The sequence below is a fragment of the Leguminivora glycinivorella genome, chromosome 11, assembly GCF_023078275.1.
Source record: "Leguminivora glycinivorella isolate SPB_JAAS2020 chromosome 11, LegGlyc_1.1, whole genome shotgun sequence".
NCBI classification, from domain to species: Eukaryota; Metazoa; Arthropoda; class Insecta; order Lepidoptera; family Tortricidae; genus Leguminivora; species Leguminivora glycinivorella.
In genome coordinates, this window is record NC_062981.1 from 5,616,283 (window position 1) to 5,629,362 (window position 13,080).

Genomic DNA, 13,080 nt, shown 5'->3' on the forward strand with positions numbered 1-13,080 from the left:
AAACAGTTGGCGGTAATGCATAATATGCAGCAGTTTCCGTCTGGTTTCTAGAGTTTGAAGACCAACCATTCCTGTTACGAATAGAGATGGATACATATATGGGTAATATCCGTACAGTCGTTTGTAAATGTGCCTACAGAACTTCCTCTGCACTCTTTCTAGTGATTTGCCAATAACTTTTGGGAATACTGGTGTGAGTAGATAGATAAAAAACCTTTAACACAATTATCAGAAGTGAATACTTACAATCTTTCCTCAAAGCTCTTCGCTCCATCCATTTACCGCAATGATGGCAATGTTTGCCAAAGCAGACCAGATTTGGCTATGAAAAAACATACGTATATATATTATAAATATTATAATCCTTAAAAAATATATGTTTTACTATAATAGAAAGTAATATTGCAAATACTTACAATTTTTGGCATTGTATGACCATTTCAATTTTCAAATAAAACCTTAGACCTATATATAGGGACCCGACATGTTGTTCTATGCCATAGATTTATATATATTAAGCTAGATTGAGTTGTTAAGCCAAAAACTTTTACTAGTCTGACAAGAACGCCTTTCTGCACCGGTGATAAAGTTCAATTTAGTATGGCAAAAAAGTGTGAGCTCAGTCCTTATTGTACCATGTTTAGCGGCCTAAATGTCATTGTCAGTGAGTTCCAAAGACAGGGGACAGCGGAATCACATTTTTTGCCATACTAAATTGAACCTTATTACTGAGACAAAAAGGTGACCGTTTTCGCTATTCTGAACTATCGAAAACGGTCCACATGAGAGGGCATTGTTTGGGCTGGTGTCCCTCTCGCACGTGTGGCCAGTGTTAATGAGCTATAATAGTAGTATTTATATATATATATATATATTACCTGACTTTATAACTTCTTATATTATTTTAGTGTTATATTCAAACTAGGGTTTCGATATATTTCAAAGAATTGGAAAATAATTACAATGTAATTACAATGTAATTATTTTGATGCCAATAAATCAAAGATTTGTATAATTAAAAACGACGTTCACTGAATAATGTTGACATTGTCAGTAAGTGCGAGAGGGACACCAGCCCAAACAATGACCTCTCATGTGGACACACTTTTTGACCTAACTACACAATCTAGTTTAATAATTCTAAATCTATGATGAGTTCAGACGGGATATGTTCTGTAAAAAGTCGTATAAATTAAAATAATTAAACTTGTAAAGCAGAGTTTAGACATGCAAGTTATTGCTGCAAGTTTTTAGACAGAAGTATATGCTAGAAAGAGATGCAGATATTTGCCACTCACTCTTACCTATAGTTGCGTCTCAAAACTTGCAGCAATAACTTGCTGGTCTAAACTCAACTTAACGAGAACAACACACGGGCGCGCCATCTGTCCCAGCTGTGGTGCTTTACTCAGGCCACACGCTATAACCATACCGAGCGCATCGATCAGCCGCTTAGTTCCAACACGCGCCAATAGATGGCGCTAACGCTATATTGCGAAACGGGACAATGACGTCATCTTTTTCGTGCATGCTGCCCGTAGTAACGAGTTATTAGACGTTATCACGTCAAAAATTGTATGCAAATTGACACTGACAGATCTGTCAGTGTCTTGTCAGTGTCAGTTTGAACTGTCAGATTGCATACAAGTTTTTTTTAAGATTATGAATTTTTAAGACTGTCTGTGGGAAGCCTATAAGTTGTTCTTGAGCTTACCGTGGGGCTCAGTCAATCTGTGTAAGAATGTCCTATAATATTTATTTATTTCTTGATGTCGCTGTACTACCTGCAAACTAGCGAATGACATTCTATGGTTGAATGACATTCTATGGTTTTGTTCTATGTAATAAAATTGAAAATTTTATTAATGTCACCAGTCATTTTTGAAAAAAAAAAAATTGTAGGCATCATCAGTGTAGTAGTTATGGTAGTATTTAATAGATGGTGCTAAAAAATGGTGGTACGATTCGTAGTATGAAAATTGTAATTCCTATATTATAAACTAGCTTTTGCCCGCGGCTTCGCTCGCGTTAGAAAAAGACAAAAAGTAGCCTAGGTCACTCTCCATGCCTTCAACTATCTCCACTTAAAAAATCACGTCAATTCGTCGCTCCGTTTTGCCGTGAAACATGGACAAACAAACAGACACTTTCCCATTTATAATATTAAGTACGGATGGGTGCGTATTGATCGATATAACTTTTTTTGATATATTTTTAGTCGTTATAACGATCATTTGATATAATTATTGAATCATATAACAACAAATAATATACTAACAAATTGTATAATTCTTATTTAATATAATGATCATTTTTTCGAATAACATTTATTATAACATACTTTGTGTATAATGCTTATTTCCGATAATAAATAAATTCTATAACACAAATTCTTTCTGAAGCACAGTTAAAATAAAAAACAATTGTACAATAAATTAGATCCATCATTTACTCTGGTAAGTAGATTACGTTAGAACTGTGACCCCTACACATAACGCGCTGCTACCAGAAAAATAGGTTAGGTTAGAACTTTGACCCTTAAACATATGTACTGCTATCAGAAAAGTAGGTTAGGTTAGGTTAGATATGTGATCCCTTCAAAAAAAGAATAAAATTAATTCATGAAATGTTTTATACTATACTGTTTGCTACTTATATTATACTAGTCGTACGTACTTTTTTTGGTATAATAACATTTGATATAACAACATTTCGTATATATTTAAAGGATATAATCACTCATTTGACATAATTAACATTCGGTTTTCAATCCAACTATGGACTAAATTAAACTAATTTTTTAGTAATTACTTAGACAAAGTCAGTTTATTTGGTTTACTATTAGGTAGGTATAAACCGTATAAAGTCGGCTGTTCGGCTCCTTCCAGCACAACCGAGACAAAAATGTACAAATTCCAAGAAACAATCCCAGTTTTTCTTTGCCAATCATCATGCAATTATCCATTCGGCAGCAAAAATCTGCAAGAGGGCGGGACGCAAAACCTGATTCGCGTGCAAGAACTCAGATATTGCATCACGCTCGATGATAGGTGACTGACAGAGTTTGCATCAGCTGCGTGACTGTGCGCCTAAACGTATGATGCGCTTATGATGCGTTATGGATCTGTATGAATGGTCAATCAATCTGAAAATTCCTAATATAGACACACATACGACTGTGTGTGGACAGTTGCGAAATGGTATGGAACTCCGTGCACTCGATCTGATTTTTATAATCAGATTATCAATTTTAAGACTGTGTGCGGCCTCCCTTAGATATTAAACTTAAAAAGCTCGTGATCGATTTAAACTTTTTTTTAATGTAAGTACTTATTAATAAGTGTGTTAGACCGCTACCTACTCGTACCTTTATTTTAAATGAGATTATGATAGGTTTTATCTATTATCTACTATCATCATTACGCGCCAAATCGTAGCAGAAGCTAACGTTATGCATATTTATTTTTGTTTTATTTTTATTTTTGTTCTATCACTACCTGTGAGTTCCTGTAATTGGCTCTTTGTTTCCTATATTTGTTGTATTATCTTTGTAAACAGCTGTTGGTACTCCTTAAATAAATAATAAAATAATAATAATAAGTTTCGTCCATGATTTGTTTTATAAAATAAGTGATTTGTCCATCGATTTTCACTTAATTTATGTAACTGTAAACAATGGAAAAGTTAAACACAACGCAAGTGTCAAGGTGATGAACTTACAGTTTACACTTCCTTTCCATTTCGATAATAAATATTGGGTGATTAGGCCAGTTGACAATTGGACTTTTATTGTAGATATCCTTGAGGAAGGCCTAATGAACAGGGATGTCTTTAATTGATATTTTAATAATTAATATTATTGAACAAAGTTTGCTTATGAAATGACTACTTACTTAACTACTTATTTTTTTTTCTCTTAACATTTTTGGTTAAGAGAAAATAATAATTAGGTACCTACGTAGATTTTCAAGACTCTAACTTACCTAAAATCATAACGTTAAAACTGTAAAGACTGAAATAAACTAAAATTAAATTGTAGCATTCCATGCCTGGGGGCCGATTTTTGAATCTCACTTTCACTAAAATACCGGCTGAAAACGGTGAATTGCCTATTATTTTCAGTGACAATTTTCTGAATTCGAACGCCGTGAGACTCAAAAATCGGCCCCTGCACGGGAAGCATAGTCGCGCGATAGACGATAAAATATCAGGCCGTCCCTATCGCACTTACAAATAGTGCGATAGGGACGGCCTGCTATTTTATCGTCTATCGCACGACCATGCTTCCCGTGCTGGTGCTTGTGCTTTATTCAATTCAATATATTTATTTCAATTTTTAAAATCCATAAGAGTGTTAGTACATATCACAACAAAACCTTAGAACTATGTTAGTGCTAAAAAATAACTTAATGCCTATTTAACTATAAATAAATTTAAAAACGACTTGATGTGGTGATTGGCGGCATAGCGGCGTGTGCAGCTGAACCCACCGCGTAAACAAAGGCGTAAAGAGTCCCAGTGCTGTGCCAGCACACTTAGGATTTAGGATACTAAGGGGCTTTATGGGCCTATAAAAGGCAACTTTATTGTATGTCAAAAAAGGCAGATCTACCCTTCTGTAATATATAAGTGTCTACATACCAATTTCTGCACTTGATCCGAAATATCAAACTCCATAAGTCCGGGTTTAACGGGTTGGACGGTACGTAAGTAGTATTGGGTAGGTATATTGAGTATCTCTGGTTCACATAGGTACCTATAATTATGGAGTGTGTGAAAAACAGTGAAATTACGCACAAGTCCTGATATCTCAGTAGTTCGCCATCGTACGTAAACTGGGCAGCGCTCCCGTCGCGGTCATATCGCGAAGGGTGTCCGAAGTGCGCACGCGTTCACGGCGGGAAAATTAATTAAAAAGTTTTGACAAGACATTTACTTTTTAATTTGTGTAAATATTTTAGTTGACGTAAGTTTCAAAAAGTTAAGATGACAACGTTCATAAGGAAAATGTGGAAAAATCGCTCCAAACATAAAAGTGAGTATTTTGTATATTTAATATTTTTGGTTTATTATACAAAAAACTGTTATCGGAAGATGATGACTTAAGGCTGCTTTCAAAAAAAACGTCAAAAGAATGTAAAATTGATAGTTTTAGTCGGTGAAATACTACACTTTCCGTTATCCAATAGATTTATTTAATTCAAGTTCCAGTTAGAGCATCTTATTATCTTGATTTTTATAAGACTGGATTTTTGAAAACTAACTCACTAAATTAATTATGAATTTTTCTCTAATGCACGTTTAGAAAAACGCACGTAAATATAGAGCTGAATCAGTCGATCTTATTTGTAAAATTTGGACAATTTTGAATATTAAAACGGGTAAATTTATAATTCGTATATCCTGTACCATAATCATTTCGGGCTAGATTTTTATTTTAAGTTTTTGAAAAAGAGTAAACTAGCCTAAGGCGAATTCAATTTTTTTCAGAAATTACCTAAAATTAAGTGACAATTTCTTTGAAAATCTACATTACATCGAAGTAAGTTTTGTACTAAATTAATCTGCAACGTTTACTTAAATTGCTGTTATGCCTTAGTGATTATAAATTGCTATTATTGATTTTTGCCAATTTTTTGAAAACGAGCCTTCACCGGTACAATTATTACCACTTTTGGACATTTTCTCATATTTTGTTAGACCAAGTAGAAAAAGTCCTATAATGTGATATATATTTATAAACTACTCGCAAAGCCCTTTAATTTGATACCACACACGGTATGATCGAGCGCTCGGTTGCGATTTCACTATTTTTAACACGAAAGCCCTCTATAACTCTAGTTACCGATAGTGACTTTGGGTCGTATGTAGGCCATGAGACGCCGGACGTAGTTTTTGCTTGTCTTACTATTGGATTGGAGGTAAGCATTCGTTTTTTTTTAACCTCAGAATGTAACCTTATTTAATTTGCATACCTAAGTGTCTGTCGTAGGTGTATAATCTTATTGCGTATCGTGCGTACAATTAATTATTTCATTTATTTTATTTTATTTTTATTTAATAGGTACAATAACATAATGCAGGCAAACAACATTGAAAATTATTCCTTACATTAGCAACTTATATGTATATTACTTAAATTACTTATTATAGATATAGGTCTATAAAGCCTAACTTTCTTTAATTTCTATAGGGGTTTCAATATTTGTGATATGTGCTAGTACGCCAGGACTTGCAAGACTATTAGACTCATGTAAAGATATATTTAAAATCCAAATCAGTACCCGGCCAAGTAATTGAATAAATAGGCAAGTAAAATGTATTATATTGTTTATTCGATTTGTATTTATCATGATTTCCTCATAATTATATCACTAATTTAATTAGTAAACTATCCTTATCACTATCACTACATCACTACATAGTATAAAACAAAGTCGCTTTCTCTGTCCCTATGTCCCTATGTATGCTTAAATTTTTAAAACTACGCAACGGATTTTGATGCGGTTTTTTTTAGTAGATAGAGTGATTCTAGAGAAAGGTTTACATGTAGGTATAGTACCCGTGCGAAGCCGGGGCGGGTCGCTAGTAAACTTATAAATAGAATTTAATGATTACACCTAGTTTAACAAAATTACATAAAATAATATTTATTTTATATAACACATTGGCCACAAATATGAATTAATTATATTCATAAATAAGAAAATCTAAAAAGCTAGACTCAGTTTTTTTAGGTATAAGTAAAGTTGGAAAAAAAAAAATCTATTAAAACTTAAAATATGCAAGTGCAGAATCTGTTCTAAGAGGCGCGTTGATGTCGTTTTTACCGTATATTATGCATAACGTATCTACAAACAAACGTCTTACTACTAGCAAGAACCATATAACACGGGACAGACAAAGCCCATACAAAAAAGCGTACCCTGAAATGTATGGGCCTTTTAGGCTTAAAACTAGATGGCGCTGTTTCGCAGCCAGGAAGTAACCAAAGTCATTTTTTCCCGAAATATTTTTGCGTGTTTTAATTTTTTATAAGAACAAATGACATGCTTGTTTATTTTAATATCATGATATCACGTCAATATACATTTAAAAAAAAATGTTGCATCATCAGTGTAGTTATGATAGCATTTAATAGGTGGCGCTAAAAAATGGAGGTACGATTCTTAGTATGAAGATTGTAAATCCTATATAAATCATCCTTGCTACTGGTTAAAAAATTACTAAAATTGGATACTAGGAAAAAAGGCGGTAGCTTTTGTGTCGGCTGAAAACGATGTGGAACCCCGAGACAGCGCGAGGGGGTTTTGAGTGTTTTGACGACTGTGTACCGCCGGAATTATACTCACGGCACGGCTAGTTAGACTTAAGCGAGATAAAACATAACACAGTCTGGAAAAACAAATTTCCAGTAAATAAGAAGAAAGAAAACTATCCCTTTCCTGTTAATGCAAACCTAAGTCTAAAATAAAGACAGTTAGGTATATCCATGTAGTTGAAGTGATTGCGTCCCAGATAAACCATAATAGGTATTTTATTTTAGAAATATATTGACACTTAGCAGTTCCGTCCTTCACCCATTTTAAGCCCTTCTGCTCAAACGCAACTTTTTTTATGTCTTAATTAAACGTCCCCGTTATGGACCACGGCCCTGCGCTTATACAGCCAGCTATCTCCGGGTGCAGGTTTCTCTCTAATTACTCAGGAATTAGGAGATCTCGCTGCCGGCCTTACACGGCGGCTAGAAAAACTAATCCAGGCGGTTTCTGAACGCAACTAGGTTTAAAGGCTGGCGTCCACTAGGCTAAGCGAATCGTCGAATTTACCTCCCATACGTTAATGGACGCAGTTTCATAAGACATGCTGAAGGCGAATTTTATTAATGAGATTCGACTCGCCGAGCCTAGTGGACGCTAGGCTTAAGGCGCGCCGAATCGAATTCGCCGTTCATAGTAAAGCCTGGCGTCCACTAAGCTCGCCGAGTCGAGTCTTCGCCTTCTGAATTTCTTATGAAACTGCGTCCATTAGGGACGCGTCGAATACTCGAATCGCATTTAAATGTATGAGGACGCGATCCGACGCGATTCCGCCTAAGTGGACGCCAGGCTTTATTCATCTCGCTTCTCGAGAACATCTTGTAATGGACGGTGCTAAGGCAACATAGCGAATGTGATCGATGTAGTGCAGATTACTCGAAGAATCAATGTCGCTCGGCGCTTTCCTTAATTGTATTTGTAAGGAACTAAAGCGAAGTTTATGGGAATGTTTTAGAAAGTGTGTTTTGTTCTGCTTCGTGACAGTTATTCAAGTACGAAGTGCTTAAGAATTAAATTATGAAGTTTTTATTTATGCGATAGGAAGCAAACGAGTAGACAAGTCGCCTGATGGTAAGCGACACCAAAAGAGTTAGAGATGCGTTGCCGGCCTTTAAGATGGGTGTACATTCTTTTCTTAAAGGTTTGAGGGTCGTATCGGTCCGGAAATACCGCAGACGGCAGTTCATTCTACAGTTTAGCTATGCGAGGCAGGAAGTTTCTGGAAAAGCGAACATTTGAGAACTGCAACAAAGTTCAAAATTGTAGTTGCTGCATGACATGATCAGTTTCTAAGCTTGTACTAGGAAACATATTCGGGAAAAAAGGCGGAACGGATGAATGGTACCAATGGTACTTTTTTTTAATAAATGGGTTTACTCTTGAACACAGACTAGCCAAAGGCAAAGACGTGGCCTACGATGGAGTGAGCTGATAAATCCATACCATTATTTTTACGATTCGACTGAAGGACGGACGTCGTATAGTGATTAAGAGGATACGGTAGCGAAAATGCTAAAATGGAAAGGAGCCCCCCTTTCAACTTGGGAATTTTAGTTAAATATACAAGTGTTATTAACTAGAGTTATCGAAAAAAAATTGTCCATTAAGAACAACTCAGTCAAAAGATATTTCAAAAAAATCTTTAAATTCGAGGTTCCGCTCTCGACTCTTTCCTCCTTCAAAACTTAATAAACTTAAACTCAAATCGGAACGAAATTTGAGAATCTGAATAACAATGAAATAATCTATGTCCGATCGTTTAGCTTTTTTGGTTAATTGTTACCAATCTTGAGTCGCACACCTTTTTTTGCGCCACAATGAAAAAAACTGTTTTTGGAAATTTTTGATTGGCTCTAGAGTCTTCAAAAAACAGAATATCAAAAAAATCAAAACGGTCCGACACAGATAAAAATAATAACAATCTGTGTTGTAAAAACATTGCTCTATCTTCTAAAACCAGGGAGGAAAGAGTCGAGAGCGTTTGTATGGAGAATTGACCCCTACCGTATCGTCTTAAGTATACCTATAAAAATAAAAACAATCCCACTATTTATGTAAGTCAACCACCTAATAATAAGGTTCAATAAAGATTGTTTTAGATGACTACTAATACTAAACTACAATGTAAATATCATTAATACTTAAATGGCTAGAAAACATCCTTAACTCAAGAATAAATAGATTATTTATGGTCGATATGTGTGTGGCTTTGCGGTACCTACTCGTTCAGGCTCATTTGCACCAACCACTTAACTCAGGGTTAGTGGGCTGTCAACTGTCAAATTTCATATAAAATTGTGGGTTAACCCTCGGGTAACCATTCGACACGATTTCGTAAAGCAAAAGTTATCTAGTCTTTATTATTTATTAATTGTAGGTTTATGTAGTATATTATTGTTGCTTCAATTATATGTGTAGTCTATGTAGTTTATATTTTGTGATCTGTACTTTATATTTTCTTATGTTACAATCTTAATACTTATGTAAAGGACATTAGGTAAAGGACATCATTCTACATAAAGAATGTAAATTACAAACAAATAATGTAAGTGACATATCAAAGTGATTTGTTAAGCTTGTTTAACGTTGACACATTCGATATTAGATAATCTATTTGCCAAACTACCTACTAAAATAATACCTACGCATAAAAATAACGTTAAATACGAGTATAGACGAAATCGAATGTAACAACTAAACCTAATAGTAAACTTAATAGTTTTTTACTACCATAATTGTAGAATTTAGTCTTATGTCTAATAATTACATACTTATGTAACATATTATGAAATAAAGAATTATTATTATTATTATTTTTTTATTATTATTATGTAGTTTATTTTTGCACTGCCCAATAAATTATTTCCTACCACCGTTTCGCTACCCAAAGGTTGTCTGTAAGAGATCGCTCTCTAGCGATAAGACCGCCTGTTGTAATCTGCTATTTTAGTCTTGGCTTTGTAAATTGCATCTTTTTTTGTAGTGCACAATAAAGTATTTTATTATTATTAATTATTTTTGCCCGAGTGGTGACGGGTTAAGAATTTCAGCACCCACTTTCCTCTCGTGCACTGAAACATGAGCAGTTTTATGTGCTCTATCTACCCCTTATGGGAATACAGGCGGCGGTATATGTATGTATATAAATAAACTTAGGTAATATAAGTAGTTATATATATCGAATGATCTGTACACCCCACATTGTTTATGGTCTCTATGAGACACTAACTCTATATATATCTGTGGTGAGCTGTCACTGCTCTCTTGATTCTCCTCCGCTGAGCCAACAGCCAACAATATGGCTCCTATATTTTTATATTAAATCGTAGTTAATCCGTAATGCGAATATTATAATCTGACACACAATGTAATGTTTTCAATATATAAACAATATTAAAAACTGCATTGGCTGGATTTTGGGTGTTTCAATTAATCTCATGTAAGTACCAACATTCTTTATATTTCACATGTCTGCAGCGACGCAAATTCACTGCGCCCTTCGTCTGCTATTAGGTTACTAGTGCCCAGATATGAACGCTGCACGATTGGAAATTTGTAACCTGATTTGTTAACACCAAGACGGTTTAAGATTTTGAGGTTATACATGTGACACAAGATTTCTCTCCCCTCGAGTAATCTGATATATTTCCCAAATCCAGCCAATTCGCATTTATCAAGATGACTACACCAATGAAGAATACGGACCATAATATCCCTGTCGAAAAACTTGATGGCATTAACTCCTACGTCAACTGGAAATTTGCTATGCAAATGTTGCTGACCCTGGAGGGTCTATGGAAGTGCGTCGAGGGCACCAATGCCGATACGACCCTGGACAGCCGTGCTTTGGCTCGCATTTGCCTCTCCATCAAGCCCAATTTATACCAATATGTCAGAGATGCAAAGACTGCTAAGGAGGCTTGGAAGAAGCTGGCGGATACGTTCGAGCCAAAGGGCCTTTACAGGAAGGTACTTCTACTCAGACAGCTTCACAGGATTGAATACAAGCAGTATTCCAACATGTCAGAATACATAGAGGCTGTCATGCGGCTAGTACAACAGCTTGATGACATCGGGAAGACCATTGATGATGCTGAGGTTGCTGAGATACTGCTGTCTGGCCTACCTCAAGAGTTCGACAATCTTGTCTCAGGCTTGGAGACTGCCTGTTTAACCAGTAATTTGAAAAGTGAGGTTGTCCGTACGCGTCTGCTTCAGGAGGAGCACAGGCGCAACGGCGAGGAGAACTCCACGGCTTATTATGTTAAAAAGAAGAAAGGTGCCTTATTCTGCAAATACTGCAAAAGGAATGGACACACGGACAAAAGGTGCTTCAAGAAGAAAAAGGATGAGCAGAAGAATCCACACGAATCTATGTATGCTTGTGCGAATGCAGCCTTCAGTGAGGATTCCAAAGAGTTCATTCTGGATTCCGGCTCAACGTCCCATATGTGCTCAGACAAGGACCTTTTTAGTGAAACCCAAGGTAAAAGTTCTATTGTTTTTATTGCTAATGGTCAAAAACTAGTTAGTAGTAATACTGGTAGGGTTCCCATAACTTCTAGTATAAGCCTAAATAATGTTCTCCATGTGCCAGACCTCACTAGTAATTTGCTGTCAGTAGGACGTGTTGCAGACAGGGGATATACTGTCATTTTTAATAAGGATAACTGTCAAATATATAAAGAATGCAAAATCACAGGCAACCATGTTTTAACTGCTAGGAAAGAAAAAGGGTTGTATAAAGTTAAGGTGCAAGGGCGGCGTGTCCTTGAGGAGGAGTCTCTCAAGCCCATGCATAGGCAAGGGACAGAGAAGGCTCATGCTGCGTCAAGTGTGTCTATGGGCACATGGCATTCACGCCTTGGACATTTATCAGAAGAAGGTATGCGGACACTGGGTGATGGGAAACATTGCATGAATTTTCGATTTCAGGCTCAAGACATGCATGGTAGTTGCGAGTCATGCTTGGCTGGGAAGATGCCTCGAGCTCCTTTCCCGGTCAGCACCAGCCGTGCTTCCCAACCGAACCAGCTCATACATTCAGATGTCATTGGCCCGATGCAAGTACGCTCATGGGGCAACGCACGCTACTTGCTAACCTTCACGGATGACCATACCCGGAAGACATGGGGATACTTGATGAAGAACAAATCTGAGGTGAGTTCCCATTTCATTAATTTCAAAAACCTAGTAGAGAAACAAAAGGACTTGCCAATTAAAGTGCTTCGCACTGATAATGGTACAGAGTATGTTAATCATAGACTCAGTAGTTATCTTCAGAAGCATGGCATTATTCACCAGACTACTGTACCCTACTCGGCACAGCAAAATGCCAGAGCTGAGCGTGCAGGAAAAACTATATTTGATAAAGCAAGAGCAATGTTACAGGAATCTGGCCTTTGTAATCGCTACTGGGGAGAAAGCGTAATGTGCGCGATTTATTTGAAAAATAGGTCTCCTACCAGGGCTCTGTCGGGTGACATTCCTGAACGCTTATGGTCTGAATCTGAGATAGATGTTAGCCATTTACGCGTCTTTGGTTGTCTTGCTTATTCTTTAATTCCTAGTCAAAAACGTCGCAAGCTAGATGCAAAAGCAAAAGCGTACATTTTTGTGGGTTACGGTGAACATTGCAAAGGTTATCGTTTGAGTGATCCTGCCAATCCTCGTAACGTAATACTTTCAAGGACAGTATCTTTTATAGAAAATAAATTTCCTGGTAAAAATGACAGGTGTAAGGCAAAATGCGGAGATGATT

General features: G+C 36.2%; 1 protein-coding gene across 2 annotated transcripts in view; it reads left to right on the forward strand.

Annotated features, from left to right (window-relative positions):
- Positions 1-4,835: 4,835 nt before the first annotated feature.
- LOC125231489 (low density lipoprotein receptor adapter protein 1-like) overlaps positions 4,836-13,080 on the forward strand; it is a 71,932-nt gene continuing 63,687 nt past the window's right edge. Inside the window, exon 1 of one of the 2 annotated variants that reach the window (XM_048136978.1) lies at positions 4,836-5,035. In XM_048136978.1, the coding sequence (XP_047992935.1) occupies positions 4,987-5,035 (49 nt within the window). In that variant the 5' untranslated portion in view covers positions 4,836-4,986. The remainder of the gene's footprint in view (positions 5,036-13,080) is intronic. The other variant, XM_048136977.1, reaches the window with a different exon arrangement.